This window comes from Xylocopa sonorina, chromosome 10 (assembly GCF_050948175.1).
Source record: "Xylocopa sonorina isolate GNS202 chromosome 10, iyXylSono1_principal, whole genome shotgun sequence".
Classification (NCBI taxonomy): Eukaryota; Metazoa; Arthropoda; class Insecta; order Hymenoptera; family Apidae; genus Xylocopa; species Xylocopa sonorina.
This window is the reverse complement of record NC_135202.1, coordinates 7,453,674-7,479,409: the sequence shown is the minus strand read 5'-3', so window position 1 is coordinate 7,479,409 and position 25,736 is coordinate 7,453,674. Positions and strand designations below refer to the sequence as shown.

Here is a 25,736-nt window from a genome sequence, read left to right as displayed (position 1 = left end):
CTTAGAATCTGCCGTCTGAATCGATGTAATCGCGTAGAACGGACTTAAATCACATCAAGTATCTGTTTGCACGTCGTATATTTGACTCTTTCTCATTTTCATAGTGTTTGCGCGTATGTTGGCAGTACAATGAAATTTAGGAAGCACTTCCCTACGAACAAAAGCAATAGCTCTCTTACATTAATATTCACATATGTTTGTACGTATCGAACAGTATGTTCATCTCTTACCTTAACGATAAGTTTAGTTTTGTTTCTCTTTTTTTTTTTTTGTTTTTCTTTTTTTTATTTCACGTTACACTCAATATAGTCACGTATACATGTACACTTAACTAGTTCATTAAAAAGCGTTTGTTTTCCCCAGAGTGTTTTTGTTCCGTATTATGTTACAGCTGAAAACTTAAACGGTATTAATTAAACGTCTATAAATTTGATTACAGAATTTTGCTAGCTGCGCGATTCAAATAGAAAGGAACACATTTTCATTCATTTATTTGTTGAGCATTGTCAAAGAAGCTGTGCTGTTTATAAAATATCGTTCAGAATGAACAGTACATCCATTATTTTAATAGATAGCCAACGAATATTTCTATTAAATAGTACATATATGTAAACCCAATTTATTTAGACAAAAAATTAATTTTCGTGACACGCTTAACGTATCGTTAGTTAATAATTTACATTACGATGAAAATGTAGCCGATCGAGTAGAATATAAATAGCCAACGTATTTTTACATTTATCAATTTGTAGAACAAAAATATTAACGCTAAATTATATAGATATTTTTGATCGACATGTACATTTGTACGTCTTTCCTTTTTGTACAACGAAAATGTTTACACTTTAAGAAGTAGCGTATTTATCATACTCGTCATTTTATCGATTACAATTAGTTTCTTAATGACCGTCAAAGCAATGGTATTTAAGCGAAATTATTTCGACAAGTCTATACGTATAAGTAGCCAAATTTGATTAAGAATATAAGTTTCATTTCTTAAGGAACTACTACCTTCTGAGATAGGAAACGTTCTCGTCCAATGAAAATCAGTGCCCTTCGCTACACTTATCACTTAATGGAAACACGAAGATTAGTTGAAACAAGCATTTTGTGCCTCGCAAACAAACGTTACATGTCAAGTTACTACACCACAATTCATACCTTCGTTACAAATAGTTTCCTCCATTGCTGGATCATTTTTTTATTAGAGAAAAGAAACGTTTCACGAATGTATACGTAGATCATTGGTCCGTAATTGTTTATACAAACGTGCGTACTAAACGATGCGCTAAAATCATTTTCTGATTATTCATGTAATAACTCAAAACTCGCATTAAGTCGTAACATATCGCTCAGTTCTTTTTTCTTTTTTTCGAAAATACTTAATTGTGGAATGCATGGTCTTCTTTAAGAGCGATACAAGATTTTATAGCAAAAGAAGTTAAGCGATTTAAAAATATTATACACCATGTCTTTGCGATTTAATGTAAATGAAATTAACGAAACGAGAGTTCGAGAGAAAGTGCCAATGGCTGCGCAAGAATTCTTATCGTCGTCTTAAAGCTCGATTCAGTGGTGGGTCACATCAAGACGGAATTTATTATTCAACGTTTAGCAGATAATTAATTTTTATCTCGAGTAGAGTAAACGACGCGTCGCTTTTGTTCTGGTTGGCGAACGGATGTCTCCCACCCTTAAACCTGCTCTCGAGTCGATCGCGTCAAACGAAGCGTCCGAACAGCTGACGAACCGCTCAGGACTAGCGTTTCTTTAAATCCAGGTGTGTACTCGCTGCTGCTGAGAATTCTCTTCACCCTGTCAAGACACGTGTCCCATGGCTTGCGTGGTTTTCCACTTCATCCCCCTCTGTTGAGTCAACAGTCGGTCGTTCCCGCCCCTCGACGATTGCAGGTACAATGGTATTCGTGCTGTGCCTATTGAAATTAGAAACAGGCCTTGTTTGCATCGACACATGCATTTCTTGTGCATCGACATCTACTACAGTGTGATCTCGTTTAATGATCGTTTACTAATGAAAACAAATTCGCGACTCGTCGGTCAACGACATACGGGAATTCGAAGTTGGTGTCTCGTTCAATTTCGATGGTGTCTGGTATTAAAATTTCATGGATTAGTACGTTTTGCTACTTGAATTTACAATTGTAATTATAGCTTGAAGTCAACAGAATGACAATAAAATAATAAAGATAAAACGAACGTCTGAAACTTACAGAAAGGTGAAAGTAACGAACATAATACATAATACAAGTATACAGAAAATATAGCCAAATGTAACCAAAGCAATTTCTTTTCCACACGTATACAATATCGAAACTTTTGCTAAGTTCAGAAATGTAATCTCTGAAGCTTCTTTTACATAACTTCAAGGTCCCATATTCTGTTGAACTTGATGAATCCCGATGAGGATTAAAAATGCATCGATTCGATTTCCGTCGCTACGATTCGCGGTTCGCGTCAGCACTGGTTTCACCAAGGCTATGCAGATCTATGCAAGAATTTCGCGCGTCCGTGTGGGCGTCGTCGTGCTCGAAGCGTGACTCGCTCGTGGGCGTCGTCGAGGACGTGGTGCAGGGGGACGTACCGTTCCGTGATAGCCTGGTGTTCGTCTGAGGACTTCCGGTGCAACTGTAACGCGACGTCAGCGCCTCAGACCTGGACAACGAGGGCTCAGTGGAGATGTGCACACCTGGGCACCAGGAGAAGAACTGAGCGAATCCTCGTCTGAATCTGCAACAGATATTTCTTTTTTAGAGTCGAACAATTTTTTGTATACTCGTTTTATTGACGTGTTATGCGTTATTTTAACCCTTCGACGTGTATACGCGAAGGTACCAGTAGGTAGAAATTAAGTAACCAGTCTTAAGTAATAGCGTGTCTGACCAGACTCGCCACAGACTTCTGCGGCGGCTTTGTGCCTTTGCTTGCCAGCCTGATATCGTTGCAAATGGATGAGAAGCTTTGAATAGTCTACACTGGTGCTTCTTAGTCCCTCCCAAAGCTCCTTGCGAAGTTCCTTAAATATCAGACTCGAGAAGCCAAAGCAGCTTTCGTATTTATGATTCAAAGTTCAACACTTCACGCTAGACCAGACATCGCGTACCTTGCGAGTGGAATATTTCTTTGGCATTTAAAGAGTGTCGCGTTCGAATCGTTCGACTCTGTTCCATTCAGAATCAAACAAGATATCGCGCGGCTGTGTAGTTTGAGTAAGAGGATATAGGTTTGAAATTTCATTGGGGAATGAAAGAGCACGAGTTACGTTTTATTCCCTCTTTTGGTGCGCACGCGAGTGCGATGTCGCTGTAAGGGTGCGAGTGACGAGAGTGGCATTGGCGTATTGCGAGAAAATTGTTCGTTACGGACGGTAGTAATATTTCAGTTGTTCAGCTCGAAACGATGACGCGCGGTGAAATCCCACCGATAACAATCCCTGTGCGTGACGTGTAAGGGGATCCCGGTAAATGGCTATTTTCAAATCAATCATCCGACGCCCGTTTCATTCAGTTTGCGGGGCGAAACAATGTTCGCGTTTGTCTTCGACGGCTCGCGCGGTCCGTTCTGATGCGCTCGTTGATACGCGCGATGGAAATTTCTATTTAGAAATGTCCTGTTAAGCGAATTATTTTGTTCGACGATTAGCTGAAGAGATGGAAAATATTCGGGTAATCTCGATAATATTAGAGAAGTTATGCTTCTTTTTTCATTTGTGTTATTGCTCACTGCGATGGAAATTTTTACAATATTTAGAAATGTCCTGTTGCACGAATTATTTTATTTGACGATTAGCTGAAAAGATCGAAAATACTCGATATCGAGTAACCTCGATATTCTTAGAGAAGTGATGCTTCTTTTTTCGAATATGTCTGCGTTATTGCTCGAGTAGTTTTTTAGTCAGTTTGTTGTGATTGTTGAATTGATTACGCGATAAAATTCGAATTGACAAATCGTTACTTACGTGCTGTGCCAAAGTGACATTTTACCTGGAATTCATCCAACAGTAAATTATGGGGTTGTACATGCTGTTCGACATGGCCAGCCAGTAGATGCCTAGGAAAACTTCTTGGATGTATGGCTCGTTCGTAATCTCGGGGAAGTACGACGTTATGATGAAGTACACGTGAAATGGCAGCCAGCAGACTGCGAATATCACCACCACGACAATCATCATTTTCACAACCTGAAACGAGTGCGATGAAATTTTCAAGTATTGTCGAAGTAATTGAGCTTCTCAAGGCAAAACTCTACATATTCCGGATTTCTAGTATTTTGTAACTATATATCTATCTCTTTTGTAACTATATATGTAACCAAGTGTTAGTTAAATAAAAAATGAAAGATTGAAAGTGAACAGAATCATAAATTTCTTTGAAACTGTACAGTGTACAGCTGCTATAAAAAAATTAAATTCTCCTTAATTCTAGCATTCACGTTTCATTCTCGCGACTGTGTAGAAATACACTTTGTTGCACCCTTTACGCACCCTATATGAATCTATGTTTGCGTACGTTTCATCCCCTTTTCGAAAGCGAAACGAGTTCACCGTGTAATACAAGATTACACGTATTTTTTCGAGTTTACATTTTACATTATAATTCAACAGAGCTTTCTGGCACTCTCGAAGCACTTAGCACGGTTGCTGAGAGAATCTCAGCCGCTATTTATTGTATTTACTCGTGTAACTGGACATCCGGGGCACATTTGCATTTAACGACGTCGTCGATGCCCCTCGAGTCATTTCTGCGTTGATGCCCTCAGTACCTTGGCTTCCACCCCTGCGAGTTCTTGTTAGAAATTGTCAATTCTTTATTAGTTACGCTGTCAGATCGTTACTCGTTTGAATATATTTATATAACGTTGAACAGAACTCATTTAATTAAATTTCTCCTTAATGTAGCCACTTCTTTAGTTTTAATAATGGCGGAAGCAATTTAGATGTTCGATAAAGACGAAACGCTCGTAAAAGAATTGTTGTATCGATCTGTCCACGTTCGTAAGAGGACTCGTTCATTTTTTCGAGAGAGAGAGAGAGAGGCGGCTAATCGACGGTTCGAACATTGCGTTATTACGTACGTAGTAAGAAGAACTAGCGATTACGTATATGGGGGGAAACGAGGACTCTTTCGTCGCTTAATCGAAATCCAATAGGATCAGTCGAGCACAGTGCAAGATCCTGGAAGATTTCCTCCTGCTTCTGCACGGAATACCCTCGCTGCCTTCTCCACCCCTCGTCGCTTCCATTTAATTAAATGACCGCTTAACCAACGCTCGCTTCCTTTCTTTTTCTTTACGACGCTCGGACATTAGCTGCTTGTCACTGGGAATTTGTTTTATCATCTTACTAATTGCTAGTCGTCTACGAAAATGTAGAATGTTGCGCCACGTTTGCGAGTATCTAGTTCGCTGAAAGTGATTGGATAAATTTCGTTTCAGATCATCACGAACGGTCGAGATGCTATTCTGAATTATTTGATCTACTTGAGAGTAAGATTAGAGGGAAATTTCGTAGGATTAAAAATTAGAAATTGGTTCGAATAGCAATAAATTAATAAATGCAATTCAGATGCAACTGCGAAAGAAAAAGTCTCATCTATCCTGCGACAATTTCAGGGGTGCACGAAGTTTGAAATATGAGGTATAAAAGTCATATAAATTTTCTCGAGTGTATGTGTGAATGCACGTGTACACATAATAGTCCAAGAAACGTACAAAGGCCGCGTAACTCAAAGCCCAGCACCCTACTAAAACTTCGCAAAAGATAAATTTCCCCCTTGACGTACTCTTGAATGCTTTAAGGGCACAAAAGGAAGCAGAAAATATGTAACAAAAATTCAATAAATGCTTCTTTTGCGGAATATCGCACAAAGTCTCGACCAAACCTGGTCACCATAAAATCAGAAGAGACCCCAATCCACTCATTCCCAACGGTAACAACAATGTTTGAATATCTTCTGCTCGAAACGAAGCACTTCGATGAATTTCTACGTAGATTTTGAGACTCTGGTCCAAACGACTGCGATGCAACGTGCAACCCAATACAATTCACACGTACGAGCGTGTAATGTATTCACGTGGCATTGCACGTTGCGTTCAGCATAGCATTATACTAATTCGAGTGTGTCTTGAGTCAACGTAGCCTGGTACAAGGGCTATTAACACGAGCCCTACCCATTTCGAATCTCCTTTGAGCATCGTGTTTGCGTCACGCGAGAATTTCTTGCGAAAACGAGCCACTTATGAAGCCATGGACGCGTGGCCATTTTATGGACTTGGTCCATAAATGACGTGGAATGAAAAATGACGCGGTCCAGAGGGACGTAGGGATCACGCATTATCCTGTGTAAAAGATGCAATTTTTCTGTATCCATTATTCGCGAGGACACGAACAGTATCAGTTCCGCATCATGTGGACATCAGCCGCGATTTCGTGTCACGTTAACGACGGACGACGGCGGAGACGTTCGCCTCGAGGGAGGCAACTTCCGTCGACGCTGTTCCAGGCTATCGGATGCCACATCGAGCAGAGAGCAAACTTTCGTCAGAAGCGAGTGCTACTTCCTCGGATAACTTTTAGGCGGAAAACTTTAGCCGCATTCTAGCAAAAAGTTATGCGAAAAGAAAATGCACGCAAGAGCGCTAGCGGTGAGGCTGTAACGCCAACGAAGGGACCGGTAGCAGGCATTTAATCAAAATTAAAAGTACTTAAAGATCTTCTGGAGAACACGAGGGTTTCTAATGATGCGTCAGCCATGTTTCGTCACATATCGAGTGTTTCCCTGGTAACTTTTAGGCGGAAAATTTTAGTTGCATTCTAGCAAAAAGCTATGCGAAAAGAAAATGCACGCAAGAGCGCTGTGGTGAGGCTGTAATGCCAACGAAGGAACTGGTAGCGGGCATTTAATTAAAATTAAAGATACTTGAAGATCTTTTGGAGAACACGAGGGTTTCTCACGATGTGTCAGCCATGTTTCGTCACATATCGAGTGTTTCACTTGTTTAATATATCTAGCACTTCGTTTTGTCCTCCATTTCGCTTGGTTTCGATAGTAGAATTGTTTCAATTTTTTAAGTTGCACGATTCTTTCGATTAATGCAAAAATTGCGATCAGAGTTCGCGGAGAAGTCGACCTTCTCGTAATCTAATTTTTGCGAACGTGCACAGCCACGATCGCGAAGGATTTTTGGATTAGCTAGATGGTTTTTCTTTAAGCTTAATTCTGAAATATATTACTTTGCTCGTTTTAGTTATAATACCCAGTTGACGGGAAACAGGTTCTAAAGTAGAAACTGTGCACTGTGTATCGTTTAAACGTCCTCTATTGAACAGATCCTGCAGGAACAGGCAACTTTCAGAAATTATGCAGCGAATAAAATCAATATTTAAAAAAACAAAGGAATTTCCTTAAGATAGAGTAATTATTTATTACAAATTAAAGATATATCCCACATAATATGGTAATAATTTCTTTCATTGTATTCTTTCAAGAATATCAATTTTACTTTTCAATAAATAGGTGATTTCTATCAAAATTCTATAGAAAATGTCGATGTCTGTAAGAATTGTTTCGTGTGATTAAGCCATTTGTGGCTGTTAACGTATTAAAAATGAATCCACAGTTTACGAGAAGGAGTGGCGTGCAGGTAGACCTGCTAATTAGGAGTTATGGCGAGGTTTAACGTTTAAACTGCCAACAGATGCTATATCTCTGGATTTATACCATACAATTTCCCCGGGTTTATGGTTCAAATCCAGAGGTTAAGCCTGGATATTTGTGCGTCTCGCGCTTAGAAGTAATTGGAGCTATGGCCGTTTCTTTTTCAACCTATATTTTATAATCAATATCACCTTAAAGATTCTGTATTTTACTTTGAACGATATTAAAGAAAATTCAGTGAAAAATATATATTTTCCAAAAAAAAGAAGAACAATTCTATTATTCTTCTCGTTTAAATACAAGACACGCAAAATGTTATTCCAAATGTGATAAAATGGCTTCTGAGTGGAGAAGAAAATTATTTCTAAAATATAGAGAGAGTGAGGATACTAAAAAAAAATTCAGGTACCCTTAAGACAAATGTAAGAATAAAGTTTCACGATTACTCAGGGATGAAGAACTCTGGATGGTAGTTCTTGTTAATAGCACCAGTAATTTCAACAGGAAGTGTATGAGGAAAAGATTCCATGACAATTTAAAGACTGAAAATTATACAGAGAAGTTTCCATCGTTTGAGTTAAGTTCCCGTGTTGCTCGACTGTTGGTGTACTGTTTAAAAATCCTAGCAATTATTCGCGAAGAAAGAAGACTAGGGAGAAGAAAAAAAGAAGAAATACCTTGCAGACAGTAAAACAGTCTCGAGCTAGCTTTACGAGTTTGAACAAGACCAATATCTTCAGCTCGCAAGACGCTACAGATCACGCTTCTGGGGGAGGCACTCTGCATTTTGCGAAACTTTTAATTGCAACGCGCGCGAAACGGATTGCTCGAATCGAAATAAAAATGACTGGTTCTAAACAATAAAGCATTAACGAGACAGCGATTCTTGAATGAAGGAGTGACGTAACTGTTACTTAAAGGGAAACAGATTTATCCATAGGTGTTTCACATGCTGCAACCGTTTGATCAGCAGACGCACTGTCGAAGGGTGCGAGCGCAAATTGCGTAAGTCAATTAAACGAAATCGATTAAACAGTTTCGTAAGCACAACCAACGAACTTCGCTTTGTCGAGCTGCAGTGCATCTCGTGACACATCGTTTCAGGAGATTTCAATTATTTTCTGTGTTTCTCTCAGCATCTCAGAAGATTCGATAACTACGATACTATTTTCTATCGACTTATTCGATCAATTTTAACAACATTCGCGCAACTTTTTCGTCGCGATTTTTCAATTTACACGGATTTGTTACGACTCGCGCTATTTGTTTCGTTTAGATAAAACTCGCGTAAATGGTGTCAGTCAGTATGAAAAAAATATGTGACGTAAATGTTTGGGGATGGATTCTAAAAATATTTTTTTCGAATATTTTTACAGAAAGAATAACAGCAAAACGTTTGAACGGTATTTTTATTTGTAAAAGTAGCATGTGTTTTATCTTTTTAATTGAATTAAACGTTACTGTTGCAATTGGAAGTATTCGAGTGAACAGTACTGCGTGCGAATTTATATCATGGAGAGATAAGTTTCTGGCTGCACAAAATGAGCTCACGTAAAACTGTGACCGCGTAGAAAAAGCACCACAGGCTGAGATCGGTTAATCCTTGATAAAAACCGTCCATAAAAAGTGGCGCATAAATTGAGGGATGAACGAATATTATATTTGACGTTCGGAAAGTGTATCACTTAACGACGCGATGATAAAACGAGTAAATGAAAATTTCGAAACTTTATGAGATCTCATAAGTTGCAAATTATTATTCTCATACCCTTTCTAATTGGAAAAGTAATGTTAATTCAAAGATTTGGTGGCATCGAAAGGTGTTAGAATCCACCATCTTCGTACCCTCTCCACAAAAATTGCTATTCCGTCGATGCATAACTCGAACATTTCAATATATTAGAAAATGCAGTGGAAATAGGTTACCATTATAAGAGCCTCCATATTTTCTTACCTCGTAAGTCGGCTCGACCTAAATTCAATGCGAACCAAGCGCCCTATCCGAGGAGTCTTTGTGCCAAGTTTTGGTTCCAAAATTTAAGTAACTTCAGAGTTATCGTATCGACAGGCGGAAACCAGCGAGCAAGTCGTATAAAATAGTTTGCTCCACTTAATTAACTTATGGACATTGATACAGCCTCTTCGATGACCGATCGCTGCCTTCGTCGAGGCGTATCGTGTCATCTCGAAATGATTACGTACCCTTCGTTTACTTCGTATACTCTCCAATTGTCCTGCTGTATTTTCGCCAATGCTCTGCGAGCCCCATAATTCCAGTCCAATTCTGGCGTACGTGAACGTCATCGATCCAATAGGTAAGAAGTACGTCAGTATGGTGAAGATCACGTTGTACCTGGGAACAGAAAGTATTCAAGGTTACTGCACGTGATAATAAAAAAAAAAACTGTTTGAGTGAACGAAAATTCAACAATGAAGTACGAGATTTCTATATAACCTGGATTGATAAACTATAACTCTGGTGGGTTTCATAAAAATAAAATATACATTCTCCATTGCTTTTCGATTTGGAGATCAATTCTTTTCTAAATACCTCCCACGCATCGAAATGAAAGCAACGAAACGGTAGGTTATAAATCGAACGAGTGAAATAATTGAGGTGACATCTCATATTTAGCTCGCGCAATATTTTCGATATCATTCGCGGGAAATGCGTTTATTATAGGAAGACTGTATATTTCTGTAATCGAGGGAAATGTCGAAGAGTATCCAATATCGTGGCAAGCTAATCAAGTATGATGAATAAAAGGATTGACTGATGTTTAGAATTTTTCACAAAGTATGTAAGATATCTGAATACATAGTTTTACATGTGCTGTTTGTGTAATCTATAAAATGAATGAATATTTATTTAACCCAATCATGGCAACACGTACATGTGTACAATGAAATTCTATATTAGGAGACAAAGTAATTTGGATAATTGGATCGTTGCTATAATAGGATCCCACTGATTTCTCTTACTACTCGTATTTTCTCATTGGAGTAATCATGACCGAATATCGCGATAACTGGGTCGAAGCATACATCCCCTTTTTTCAAATCATTCCAAACCCCAAAACGTAATTTAAATTCTACGGTAGAGTATAAATTTAACCGCGCAAAACTTTTCTCAGAACGTTCATTAACTTCTGCCAATCAATATCTGACACGGAAACGGTTTTCCAGCTCGTATTACTCTCTCATTCACCGTTAATAATAACCAACGTAATTATTATAAAATATATATGCCTAAAACTACACGATTTTACATTAATACATTTCGAAACATACCAATAATATGGATTGAATTTGACGAAACTTTCGCGAACCACTGTTCCTATGTCTCAACCTATTTCTTAATAAAACTGCAGTCGTTAGTGGCGCAGAACCCTCCCCTGTAAAATGGTTTTTGTTTCACGTCGATATCTCTTCCGGTTCCGGAGATATCGTCGTGTGAAGACAAAGGTAATTTTTAATAGTTTTCTATCGCTGTCCTTTTCGCACGCACAGAAGTCTCGCTCGCACATTCCTTCACTGACCTACCCCAAGCGGATCAGCTGATCAGCTGATCAGAGATAAACAGTAGTTAAAGGGCTATTTTACTATTTACTACGCGTGTCTACGAGAAAAAGTGGGGCACGGCGGCGCCAAGATGGCCGCCCGCCATTCATAACTTCGCGCGTCCGAACCCCTCAATCTTTAAACGCCTGTATCTCCTGAACCGTTTGAGATATCGGGACGAAACAAAATGCGTTATACTCGTGACACTTCCTGCTATCTTCTGAGCTATTATTCGTAAAATAATTTGCGTGTCTTCTTGATATATTTTTCGATAAAAATTAATATTACATTGTTAACCATGTAAGAAATATCGGATTGCATTGTATATAAGTGATTGAAGAGAGCCATGTAAATGTTTGGATGAATTATGGCATTGGAAGTGCTCTCGAGGTTAACATGAACAATCTAAGAGTATTATAATAGTATTTTCTTCTGTTGCGATCTGTGTGCAGTTTTTTGCAATCTTTGTTACTATTGAGAAATATAATAACGTGTAAACTGTCGATACGTAGATCCTGAACCCTTAAACGTTTATTCTTCGCCTACTATTAAAAGAATTATTAACTTCGAACGATGGATAAAAAGTAGACTGGTTGTATCCCGATTGAATAGCTAACGATGGCTAATGAATGTTAAAAGAACCATTAAAACGATAGCCCGTTAAAAGAACGATGTCGCGGAGGAAAAAAGCGGAGATGAAAAATGGCCAGGGGTTTAATCAAAGTAGAAAAAACGAGCAACACGGCTGCTCCACTTAGCGCATCGATAATAATGTATTTCATTATTCTGCTCATTAATATCAATACGACGTATTGACACGAAACGTGGCTTTCGCCCTAAGAATAAAATCCAGCGATAAATCGTGCATGTAAATAAAAGCACGCGGCTTGTTCCTCGCGAGATATGAGAAACAGTTACATTTATATTATAAAACTGAAGTATTTCTCATTTATTATCGACGCAGCTAATGAAATACCAACCGATGCAATAATTGCTGCAATTAAAAATAATAATTAAATAATAAAAAATAAAATAAAGTTCCAGAATTAAACTGGATGCGTAAAATATCTTTTCAATTATTTCATGTGTATGAAAATTAAGCGAAAATTGAAAACGATCGTGTCAGCGTGTCGCGTGTACGGTTTACGTGCGACCACGGCTTAAATGCGTGAGAAATTACATCGTAGTGGACGATGGTTTCCTGTACGATGGCATTTAAATGCGATTAAGAGATCTCAGTTCTCGATGAGTTCCAGAATCGAGGCGATAGGATAGTTATAGGCCGCACGGTTGCTCGATAGAAGTCCTGAGCACACTTTTATCAGCCCCAGCCGGTAATTAAAAGTACCCTGATGAGACTTCATACAGAGTTTGTTCGGGACCATTAAACGTGGGAAATTGCAGACTGTTTCGCTGCTTTTGTAACTGTACACAGGAAACCATTGATGTGGCACTTTCTGCTTATTTAACGGCACGCAAACTTTTCTCAAGCGGATTCATATTCTCATCCGCGAGCATCGTGCACGTTCGCTGGATGAAATCGACGTACAGTGAATTCCAAATTTATGCCTGCTTCGATTGAAAAAACGATGAATAGAATTTCTATTAAAAATTGTAATTGAAACAGCAGAACGGATGAGGGGTTATCTTTAAAACGACGCAAAGAAATTCATTTCATTTACAAAATCCCTTCTTAACATATTCACGAAGAGATATCTGTGTTGTGATTGAAAAAGTTGATGAGACTTAAGCAGAAACGTGTTCAAAGTGAAATAAAATTGCAGAAAGTTTCATACACGTTTGATGGAATTAATTGAAAGAATTCTGTGATACAACAATTGCACGATGAAAGATAAAAATGTATAATAATAATAAAATACTGTTTCGTATAATATTTATATTGGACGTGAAATATGTTTCCGACTTTCTGCGTCGCGTTCAATGGATTTAAAGTTCTTCACGCGTCAGTTTCTCATAAAAGTTTGCGTATCTCTCTTCGCGGACGTTTGCACACCGAAATGCTAATTAAGGAGCAATTTTTTATCCGGAAATGAAAATTAAATGATTAATCGCCTTGCAGCGTAGTTATTTTGCGTTTCGTTGTTTCGAGATTCCGCTTGGCCGTGCAATCGTGCATTAGTCAACGTTATGAATGTATCACACAGAGCGGAGGGTTGAATATTCCAACGTTGCGAGTGCCTTTGTACATAATTGCTGTCGGTATGGAAGTAATTCCAACACTCTGCGATGGGAATGCGGTTTTACGTTACAAAAAAAAAAAAGAGAGAGGAAAAGAAAAGATCGGAAGAAAGCAGCGTTCGTTTCGCGAAACGTTTGCCGACTAAATGGCACGCGAAATGTAGAAAGCGATTAAAGAATGCGTTTGATCAAAATTAATGCCGTTTAACCAAACAGCAACCCCTTTATTGGAAACGATAAAGCACAAAGCGTAATCATAACTAGATGGAACCGTTATTAGTTTTCCAGCGGGTAAAGAAGCGCAATTAAAACTCGATCTTCCGTCAGCCTGTAAACGAGTATCTCGTCCTAACATTTGTTATCAATTATGCACATAAATCATAACGTTGCACACGATATTCATCGAGCTTCGCTAATAATAAAAATGAATCGAATTTCATCGAGAAACGATCGCGTCGTGTCTTTCGAAGTGGCGTGCCATGAATCAGAATGGAAGATACGAGAGACAAGGCTCGTAATTCGATGAATAGAGATAAACTCACAGGTATTCGCCGGAACTGAGACCCTCGTCGTCCGTGTTGGGAAAATCGCAGTAACAGATCACTCGTATCTCACCATTGGCGAAGTTTTGCGTGTACGTCGTGTAGAACAGCAGCATTGGTAGCGAGAGGATGGCGCCTACGATCCAAATGACGATCGCTATGCAGAGCGTGGCTCTTCTGCCCATGTGAGGCCTCAATGGGTTCATGATGGCCATGTATCTGAAACGAGACACGCGTCATCACGATTAGACACGATTTGTCCTGTAGAATTTCATTTAACCTGTATTTTATTGGCGAATGACAAATTATGCGACAGAATTATTTGATTACAATACTTGAATGAGAGAATTTATATTTGCAACACATCTGGTGGTATGGTTTTGTTCGTTTTAACGCAATGCAAAATGTAAAAAAAATTGCGCACGTGCAGTCTATCGAAGTAGCAAGAAACAACATGGTTAGAGAAAATCATTTTTTGCCAATATCTGGTTGGTTTTCTTTTTGGCCCAGAAACTTTTTTCATTTACTCCTGCACGTTTCAGATTTAGTTGCTCCTGGCGATACAAGCCAGGTCATTTTTGCTTAATTGGATGTTGTCGGACGGACGTAGCGCAGCAGTTACAAGCCACAGTATCCGAAGATATTGATTAGAAAAGAATGAACGTACGTTTAATGTAATGAAACCAGTTTGCAATTTGTATTCAAGGTACGAGAGACGAATCTGGTAAGAATGAAGACCAGACGGCAATAAAGGATAGGAAATTACATATCCGCAGAGGAAGGGTTGTATCCTTTAAAGCATGGTAATACAATTTCCAACAGTCAACCATTTCACACTTTTACTTTGTCTTGGATTTTAACATAGAAATTGGATACAATTCTTCTTCGCACGCCATATTGTACAACTCTGTTGTTACACTCCTTGACTGATAGTTGGTCCGCAGAATTCTTCGTTAAAGAACTTATGGATATTCTTAATTTTAACCACGATATATCGAGGAGCTTTAATTAGAAAGTTTCAAAAAGATTCGACGAGAGTTTGCATTTTTGGCTACTTTTTTACGGTTTCCAGATCGCTGTGTGTCGTTCGAATGTCGAATCCATTGTGAGAGGAAGCGCTTCCGCTTTGAGATGCATACGAGTTGAATACATCCTTGCCTCTGAATTTCAAATGCTAAAACATGTTTGCCTCTGCATGGAGTCTGTAGTTAAACTGGGTTAGAAGACTTGGAAAATTCGTGCTCCTCCTGTAAACCTCTTTAATTATTTTCTTTTGCGAATTTGCCAATTTATATTGGGCGATTAAGTACTTTGCGAGACATATTGCGCTATCTTCCATTTTTCAATTTTGTACAAGTTTGACATTTCTAGTTATTCTATTTAAAAAATGTTAATTTTGTTACAATACTTTCTTTCGAGTAAGCAAAATTTGTAGAAAGATACAAATCTTTTAATGAACACGATGATCGACGGAAGTGTTCGATAAGATCGTTAAATACATTCTTCTTTTGCACCAAGTACATTTCTTATCACAGAGAGGAATCTCTGTAGCGCAACTTCTGTACGTGGCGATCGATAGGCCAATCTTTTCAAGAGCTTTTACTCGCATTGTATATACATAATCGTGGAATTCAATCGAGCCAGTATATATTTATACATTTCCACTTTGTAACTTTCTAGTTAAGATGGCGAAAGATATTATCATCATGAAAGTTGCAAAGAATGTATTCTAAAACCTCTTCCAGAAATGAAACGTTTATAAAGAAATTGGAAGAGAAAAGTAGCTCTCTGACGCTGTTTCCTTGAAATTATTCATCGAAAATGAGCGATGCTTCCTTAATTAGCCAAATCTAGTTTCTATAAATACCTTTGTGAATGGCAACTTCGATGTGTTATGCATTTAATTAAACAAAAATTATAACATCTTAGTTCGTATAAAAAGGTAGAAAATACACGTTGACATGTCAACAACTTGACAAGATACAAATTAAGCAAAATCATAGCAATAACTTGAAAAGATACAAATTAAGCAAAATCATAGCAACAACTTGACAAGATACAAATTAACCAAAATCATCAGCAATTTCTGATATAAACGAATGAAAAATCAGCTTCCTTCGAAACACAGCCGCTGTTATCTCCGATTTCCTCATTGTTTCTCTTTTCCATTTATTAGGCTGCAAGTTCGTCAGTTGGCAGCGCGATACCGCGTTCTCTTAACACGCGAAAGTTTCAAGAACGACAGCTCCTCGCAACTGGATGGTACGCGCAGGCGATATCTTGACCTGAAATTTCACCGAACTACCCGATGTCTTCTGAACGTAATCGTGCGAGAAACTGCATACATGCCGGGCACTTACCAAGTCGAGCCATTCCTCGTCCCAGAAACTAGAGGCTCGATCAATTCTGTGTCCAGCTGAACGTTTCTTCGTTCACCGTCCCTGACACTTCGCGCCCTTCGCTCCACACTTCCGTTTGGGTCACGTGTTAATTCAGCTATTAACATTTTACGAGTTTACTTATCGTAGCTCGAGGATTTCTCGTGGATGCTCGTTTCTACACCTTTTCGTTTGTTACCTTTCGAGTGGTCTCGATGGAAATGAGAAATTCGTCAATTAAAAATATATAATGAATTGCGATTGCTGTATAAAGTATTCTTTAGCAGAAAGCTTTCGCTCCTTCTTCTCTAAGACTGTTCTGTATACGAAGCACGTTCTTGGTTTTACTTTAGCGACAAGTGCGAACGAACTTTGCCACTTAACTTGAGTTATGTGTAGTTATGGTACCACTTGCGTGAATCGTGACGAGAAAACTAATTATTTCGTTCTTCGTTCGACGTTTACACGCGGATTTCTTATTTACTTACTCGCGCGAATATTTCTAATCCGATATCGTCTGATGCGACCAGTTTCGAAGCTACGAAACGTATCTCGAAAATGAAATGGAAACCGGAACAAATAATAGCGCAATAAATTAATAAGTATTCCCGTACGAGATTGCTTCGAGCAATAATGGCGATTTGAAACGGCGAGTTACTGCGAACTGCCCTCTGGGAGCGGATCATACCCAGAAGTTGATTGTTACGTCAGTGGAAAACCAATCAATGGGCGAAGCAGCAGTTGCTCGAGCCCCTCGGGTCTTTTGTTCAATGGTAATTTCCAATACTTATTGTATCGTACAAATACACGTTTACGAGGCGTTTTACCTTGATCTCGATCGAGTCGACGTAAGTGCAATACGCGTTTAAAATAAATTGTTCATACTCCCGACGATCGTGAATGTAACATTAATCCCTCTGTTATTCCCATTTCCATCGTAACACGAAAATAATATCTTGATCCTCAGTTTCCATCGCGATTTCAATGTTTCTGGCATTTTGCCTTGTCATACTTCTCGCGACAGAGAATTCCACGTAATGTGAGTAACGCTGATTGTAACGCAATTTACGGTTCGCGTTAGCGTTGCCAGCGACGTGGCAGAGACGATTTGAGGGGAACCAGTGTTAAGAGTTATACAGAGAAAACGTTTCGAGATTGAAGTTTAACGCAAGACCAACGTCTGTCTCTGTAACGTTTCATTTGGTATACTGTTTATAGTATTCCATTAGCGTAAACGAATGAGACGCGACACGGTAGCACCGTTCATTCTACTTTTATTTAAGCATTCCTTCGAGAGAATGGATCCAATATTCGCGACCGCCTAACCTATTCTTTATTCAAGAGCCACGTAAATCCTGTACTCCACATCGCTTGCTCGAACACTTCTGCACCTTCTATTTAAATTTCATTTTATATCGACACGGTTGCTTCGCACGTTTCCTCTACTTTTTGGTGCTTCGCTTCTTTAGTATCGTATTCAGTATAGCAGAGGCGATAGTTTCCAAGTGGAGTTCGGTTTGACTGAGAAGAAAGCTTAAAAAGACTCATACGATAACATTTTCAGCTACCGTTTCTCAATCTTATATGATATGTATCATATTCAGGGAATTTTAACAATAATTTCAAAAAATAACATTTTCGATTTAATATTCTGCGATATTCGATATAGTTTTTCAGATTCCATCCCACTTATGCTTCAACATTTTTAACGATTATACGAAATTCTAATATCGAAATTGACGGAAGAGTTACATTCGCCTGGTAATTCTCGTTTTAATCGTCCGCGAGATTAAGACTTACGCGTTGATTCCCTTCGCACGGTATCAAAACATACATATATATATATATTTTTTCCAATCAATCGAGTCGTCAGCACTGACAGTGGCATCGGAATTTTAATCGGTTCTCCAACTGCCGGGAAACAGCACCGCAGGTATTTTGATTAAAATTCACATTGTGGTTTTATGCTCGCGTTTGAATTTCGATTCACGCGGACTTCCGTATCCCCCCTGTTTATTTATTATATATGTAGCGCACACGAGTGCGCAACGATATTTAACAACAAGATGAAATGGCTGAGCGAAGCTTGATTAAAAAAAAAAAAAAAAACAGCATTGAAATGTGTACACGCGTGCTGCATTTTATATAATTCAACTAGAATTATATAAAGTGTATTTCGAAATTGTGGTACATCGTTGTATCGATTTTTAACGGTGATCGACACGTTTGTCGATGGTGCTGATGTTACTCTGATGGATACTGTCGCTGATACCGCGGCTACACACTTGACACTGAGAAGTATATTATGATCTATCTGTTTCAATGATTTAGTTGCCGCCGGAAATTCAGCTTCCGGATGGAGTGATTGACGCGAGCGACGTTTTCATGGACAACAGATATCCGTTGATCTAACTGTTGCACGAAATGCCGTTGCGAAGCTTTTAATGTCCTTTAATTGTTAGCAAGACAACGAAGGGATGATTAAAAAGTGGGAGAGAAAAGCGTAACAGATATAGCTTTACGCACATTGTAGTGTAATATTATCAAGCTCTTCCATCTTTCGAGTAGCTCTCTGTTTTATGTAATTAAAGCGCGATGTCTTGAAAACGTTTTTAACAATTAGCCTCCAGCAAGATTTTAATGAACTTCGTTTCTGTAGGAATCAACTCCATGTTCTTAACTTTCTATCGATAATTTATCTTTACTTAAAACCAGTGATGGACGAAGTTCAAGTAACAGCGATGCTTGTACTTTAAACTGAAGAAATAAGAGGAAAGTGAAGGAAACATAAAAATGATCGGATATAAATTGACTGGACGAAGAGAAACGAGTTCCCCTGTGATTCTTGCAGGAATTTGATCAGGGAATGAAAAATTGCGCGCGAGATAGTCGGCTTGCCAATTCCTTCTCTGGAATTCCCGATATCCGCCTGCCAATAAAATTTCCATTCTCCTTTTGCCTGGACTAGCGCGAAAAACCCGAAAATGGAACCGAAAGACTCTAGCAAAGCGCGGTTCGTAAGTTTCAGACAGATGACAGCGGTTTCTTCCGAATGGATCCGCGGTCCCATCAAGAAGAGCTGTTCAATGGCGTCCATATCGCTGTTACCTCGTTGAAATTCGATTCATCCACGGAACAATTGCACTCAGTTTTCGTTCAACCCGTTCGTCACTCAATTGCGGCTGTCGCAAACGTTTGGCCAAAAGAGAGAGAAAAAGAGAGGAAGAGCGAGATCACTTCCATCTGCTTTAAGCAAAAAATACAGGCAACTATTCACTTGACCACTCAGCTGTTAATACAAACTTGTCAACGAACCTTGACTATCTCTTTTTGAAATAAAATTTGGCTATGAATTCTACGAACGTACAGCGAGTTGGAAATTAAGTTTGCAATGTTCAATTGAATTAGAAATCATACTATTGAGAAAACTCTACAGAATTCTCTTTTGTGAGGAGGTAGTGCAGATTTTTGGAGGACCAGCCCTCACGCTGGAGTCATCGTACGAGAGAAACGAGCGATATTCTAAGAATGCACGTAGACATTTGAATGCACAGTGGCGCAAGATTGCACTTTGTGCAGTTGCAAGTTTTAATGAAGCCAACATATGTAATTCGCTGTGTGGACTGTTCAAAGAGCTTGAAATTGGAACCAGGAAGATTGTCTACTGAAACGATGTGAAAGTCAAATGAAAGGAAACTAAGAAGTTCAAAAAGCGGAAGAATAAAAAATTTGTTAAAAATGAAAGTGAAAAATCTATTTCAGAAATAAAACCCGATGAAACAGAAATTTATTAGAAATCTAATCATCGATGAGAGATCATTTAATTAAATAATTACTATCGATCTTGACTACTATCACCATTCGAACCAGAACTGCCTTAGATCTGTCTCAGACCTTAAACTAGTGACCTGCATGTTGAGGTCGTTAGTTTTACGAGTTAGCGTATATCACGCCAATTGCTGCGGAGCAGGAGACGACAAGACCTTAATTAAGTTCGTTCTTCGTCTTCCCACACTGCAACTAACCTTGCAGCATTATCCATGACATACTCCTTATCCTAAAAAAAAGGAAGACTCTAAACATATACAACAATATGAATAAATAAGTGGTTTACAAATATTTAGCACATAGAATACGTTCACGTGTGTCTATCTCACAAATTGTAGCAGATTTTTTGCACGATTGAAACGCAGCCCATTCAGAGAGAAATGCTCGACTCTGAGATTCCCTCGTAGCCATGATAACGCACATTATCATTTATAAATAAGTAGTTTACAAATATTTAGCACACAGAGTACGTTCACGTGTGTCTATCTCACAAATTGTAGCAGATTTTTTGCACGATTGAAACGCAGCCCATTCAGACAGAAATGCTCGACTCTGAGATTCCCTCGTAGCCATGATAACGCACATTATCATTTATCGAGAGCGTTCGAGGCAAACGTGCGCGACGTACCATTCACGTTCTTCCTTTCGAGTCGTTGAAGCATAATTCTTCGATACAGTCAATGGACTATCGAGCCATTGAAAACTATCGGTCGATTATAATGCTCTTCAATCATCGAGCATAGATTCGATGCGACGAATCTGCTCGAGGAAGTACGCACACGCGCTGCAACCAGATTTCACTGGCTATTCTCGAGCCGTTGAAGAAGATAGCGCACAGATTTACACCCGTTCCCAGTTGAACGCTTGCCTTTCTTCCTCATTTGTCGTATTTCCCTCTTGTGTGCCGACTGTCGCAGCGATTCTAGCGTCTTCCGTGACACTAACGCAAACGTGAATCGACAACTGGCTGAACGGGGAATACCCAACCCGACAATCAACGTAGCTTGGGATACATTTGTGTTAATGCGACTGAAGGCGCCAGAATTGTTGAGACAGCTTATATCAGCGATGTGTCTGTTCAATAATTTACATTGTAGCTGACAATAGAAATTATCTGCAGCTCTAAGAATAAGTAGAGGTACTCTCAACAAATCTTTACGTTCGCACGGTAATTTTTGACGAGTCTAGAATGGAAAAGAGATGCTGAGTTATCAGAGTATAGCATTTGTTTGTGAAGTTATTCAAATGAAATTATAATTAACGAGTGCTCTCTTGTATTTTAAATTTTTGCTGTACGCGTATGTTGGTTAATGATTCGCGTAATTCGTAAGTAAGAGAAGAAATATGTTAGGTTTTGCCGATAGATGAAGCAACTTTTCGCCGTACACATATTTCATCTTTTTCTGTGCCTTGACTTGTGGACAGGACTCCAGTTCTGCTTGTTTATGTTCGACTCTAAGCCATATTTTTCGGAGGCGCTGACTAATCTGCCCACGAGAGAGAGGATAAACTGCTATATGAATCTTTCTGGATAACTGGCTCGATAAATTTATTATTCGACTACGTATTCTTGGAAGAAAAAAAGTGTATCTTCCAACGAAAAACAGCGCAAGATTTATTAACTAGAGAAATGATAAATTTATGACCTATAGCTACAAAGATCTATATTTAAAGGATATAATTCACGCAAACTAATTTTAAAACATTCCTGAGATTTGCCTTCAAATATTTCGAATTTCATTACATAGAAATATTCCAAAAATTTGTCTATATCATTTTATAGCTTTTAATTCAAATTTCAAAATTAAAAAAAGCAAAATATTCTCCGTAAACTGGTGTACGTCATACTTTTGCAGTACCGTTTTAAAATGGTATTTTAACATAAATTAATCGTAAAGATCAACTAGACATAGAAAAAAAATTCAGACTATAGGAAAATAATATCGATCTGTTGAACGCATTTGTTCTCGTGAAAAACCTTCACTCGCAAATTACACTCCCCTGTACGAACGTACTTCCCCACACGTGGTCAGCATCGAGAGAACTGTCCGGCGCGCATACGAATGTGCCTTTCCAGCCGCAGACGAAACTAGAATTCCGTGTTCGAGATCGTGATTTTCGTTTCTTGTCTCGCGTCAGGCCCGAGCGTTATTTATTTTCCACCCGTGGCCACAGTTGACCGTGCGCTCGCCCTGCTTATGGACACGTTACGTTCCACGTGGTGGTTCCCGTTTCGCGGCTTTCATCCCCTAAAATCTTTGACCCCTTTCTACGACTCGACGCGGTAACTACTTAAGCGGAGGCAGCCGGGTATTAAATTGAATTTAATCGGCTTTCCACCACCAACTAGTTCGGCTTGGAACATTACCAGTTTGTGAGTAGTAATCCTTGACGATAAGTCAAGTTTCGGATAACAGCGAATTTCCAATGGCATTCCAAGAAATAATCCTGTTACAATGCGCTTTCGGTCGAGCACCGCGGTTATCCCGTTTCTCTCTATCGATTATTTTACGCCAAGAGAATTTTCTTTTCATTCAAGTTCAAAATATAGCCTTAAATACAAGCCTTGAATTTTATAATTATTTGTGTCCTCCTTAACTAATCTTTTTATATTGTTCTATCGCGTTTACGTTGGAATATAAGAGTGTGAAACTCTTGAAATATAAAGATATGAAAAATACATTTACCTGTCAATGGAAATCGCCATTAGAGTGAAGACGCTGGCGCATATGGTGAGGACCGCGACGAATTGGCAAATCTTGCAGTAAAGGGTGCCAAAGGGCCAATGGCTGTTCAGCATGTAAATGTAATTGAACGTGACGTTCAACGTGGACACCATCGCATCAGCGATGCTCAGGTTCACCAAGAAGTAATTAGTGACCGTGCGCATCCTTTTGTGCGCCAGCACGATCCAAATCACTATCAGGTTGCCGCCAGTGGCGACGATGATCATCCCGGCGAACAATAACGTCCAGATCATTTGCCTCCACCATGGAAGTATGAACTGGTTCCTCAGCTGCAGATCGGTCGCGTTCGTGTTATTATAGTAAGTGTAATTCTCCATTAACAGCGTGCCGTTCCACGGACTAACCGTGGAGTTCGTGAAAAGTTCAAGGGTCTGCATTTTCCCAACCGCAAACTCTCTTTAGCTCTTCCAATTTGTAATATCAAGCAATATTTAGCTACTTATTTTACGCGCACGTCAATACTATGTATTTTAATTTATTCTATCATTTCTTTCGATTAAGAATATTACAACTGCGCGACAGGAATATTCTTTGGAGATATTAACATCATATTTAAGTTTGACCCACTTTTTTGTATATAACCACTGCTTTTACAATTTAAAACTAGCATGTCACGATCTATTAAGCATCGCGTCACAATGTAATTAAATGTTCCACGTTCTGTTTCAACGTATTCCAACACGTAACATCGTTCACCCTCGCGATTGATCTTCGAAAGACGTTCACAGCACTAGAATTACCATCGACCGCGAACAAACGTGGACACTGTGCACGCGGACAGGTTTGATTCAACTTTGAAACGAGGAAATCGATATCTAGGAAAACGTTTCATTAGTTCCGTATCGACGCGGATATAATGAAGTCGATGACGCTTGCCGCGACGCCATGCAGATTCTGTCCGGGTGGCAGGAAGACGCGGACCATCCAGTACGGCTGCCTCGCCGACGGTACTCGCTTCCACTTCCGTTTCACGCACGGACGCCTCTAACAGGTTTCCATTCCAACGACTGCTCAGCCGTTGACCCACTCGATCGATTCGTATTATTCTCGCGGGCTGCCTCCAAGGGATGAATGAGATATTTTTTCCTCGATACCGACGCAGTACCGACGAGTCAGCCCCGTTCGATCGTTGCCATCCGTTTCCGGCTGTATTGTCGCGACGCTTTCGTTTGTAAAACGGTACTCGTCACTGATGGTTATTCTTCGTCGCATGTACTTTAATGCTCTGTCATCGTAGAACTCGAGGAAGCTCAATTCTACTCGTACCAATCAACATTTCGATTTTAAGTTAATTTATTTTATTCTTCGATCGTTGCCATCCGTTTCCGGCTGTATTGTCGCGACGCTTTCGTTTGTAAAACGGTACTCGTCGCTGATGGTTATTCTTCGTCGCATGTACTTTAATGCTCTGTCATCGTAGAACTGGAGGAATCTCAATTCTACTCGTACCAATCGACATTCTGGTCTCAAGTAGATTTATTTTATTCTCGATAGCTTCACTTCGAAATTTCTGTTTAATTATACGAAATTAGCGAGGCTAGCTTCGTGATCGATCGTGAAGTCAACGAATCTGGTTTCTTTCAGCGGGACAGATTCTAGCCGTCCACCTTACGCGTTCCTGTCACGCCCCGCTGTAATAAAAGCGGCGTCTCTCCCATTGTGACCGCGCTATTCACGATTTCCACGGGTAATTACCTCACGCTGGAAATTCTCGGCCGTTATTGTTAAAGAAACCCGCCGGGGGATCGTCCACCGCCAACTTTTTCCACCGCGGCGGTTCGACAGGCATTTCCGCGCGGCGCGAACTTCAATTTATTTTAAAGTTCGTCTCGAGCGCGTTCGAGAGTCCTCGAAAGCGACACGCCAGTCCAGGTGAGAGCCGTAATCACGTTCAAGCCTTTGTGCCGACGTTCCCTTTCCTTTTTTCGTTCAGTTCCTCCTCCCTGCCGCCATTTTACGGAGCCTGGTGCTCCGTGTCGCTTTTCATTTCCCCCTCGCACCACCGCAGCTATACAGGATTTTAATTTGCATTCTTCCACCGCTTCTTCTCCCTTTCTCGAACACGATAATGTTATCAGAGCTCTCCTTTGCGTTCCTCGTCCGCAGTCGGTGGAACAGGCTTCCTTTAAAGGTAGACAGACGGATGTTTAAATTCGCATCGATTCGAGAGATTTCAGAGACACGCTCCTCTTCCTGTGGCTCCTCGCGATCACCGTGCGACAAACGATCTTAATTTGCAATCGAGCGTATCTTCGAACGGTGCTCCAGTCGAACGTTTCAGAGACGATTTCACCACCTCGTAATCGATTCAGAACCGAATCGAAGGACCGTTCTGTGCCGCGCGAACGAAAGAACATCCCTCTGATAATAGGATTCGAACGATCGTTTCTCGCGCGAACACGCGAGCGTCGAGGGGATGGGGCAGAAACTTGTATTAAGGATGGAATCGTTGATCCGTGGGCATCGTCGAAGGTACTGGCCACGGGCACCACTTCCAGTCGATGTTGGTATGCCGGGGAACCAGCGGAAAATTATTTTCAGATATTCGCCGCGCGGAACGGGGACAGGAATGTCTCTGTTCGCAGCGAGGACCGTCTCCTTGATGCCTCTGGCGATCCTTATTGGAATCGACGTCCCAGAATCGTGGTATCTGTCCCTCACGAACGGTTCGACCACGCTTCACAACGTTTCGTCACGTTCGCAATTCCTTTCAGGACTCGCCCCCGCGGTCCGTGAGAATAATCGACACTGTAACATAAATTACATATAGTCAGTTAATTAATTTTCCTCCAACGACTTTTATTTCGA

General features: G+C 39.8%; 1 protein-coding gene across 2 annotated transcripts; it reads right to left on the bottom strand.

Moving 5' to 3' along the window:
• Window positions 1-1,757: 1,757 nt before the first annotated feature.
• On the bottom strand, window positions 1,758-23,305 carry LOC143427864 (tachykinin-like peptides receptor 99D). 2 transcript variants are annotated; one of them, XM_076902351.1, is made up of 6 exons: window positions 22,869-23,305; window positions 13,976-14,194; window positions 9,876-10,026; window positions 4,002-4,198; window positions 2,603-2,748; window positions 1,758-1,934 (listed from the first exon to the last, which is right to left on the bottom strand). In XM_076902351.1, the coding sequence occupies exons 1-6, from the start codon at window positions 23,303-23,305 to the stop codon at window positions 1,819-1,821; spliced, it is 1,266 nt and encodes a 421-aa protein (XP_076758466.1). In that variant the 3' UTR covers window positions 1,758-1,818. The 2 variants fall into 2 exon arrangements, with proteins under 2 accessions (XP_076758466.1, XP_076758465.1); XM_076902350.1 differs by lacking the exon at window positions 1,758-1,934 and having other exon boundaries at window positions 2,457-2,748.
• Window positions 23,306-25,736: the final 2,431 nt, after the last annotated feature.

What these genes read in the sequence shown, in the direction of transcription:
- LOC143427864 (XM_076902350.1), bottom strand. Translation starts at nt 23,305, where the DNA reads ATGCAGACCCTTGAACTTTTCACGAACTCCACGGTTAGTCCGTGGAAC. An exon ending in ATGGCGATTTCCATTGACAG is followed by an intron (nt 14,195 to 22,868) that starts GTAAATGTATTT and finishes GTCTCGTTTCAG; the next exon opens with ATACATGGCCATCATGAACC. An exon ending in TACTGTTGGATGAATTCCAG is followed by an intron (nt 2,749 to 4,001) that starts GTAAAATGTCAC and finishes TATCTGTTGCAG; the next exon opens with ATTCAGACGAGGATTCGCTC.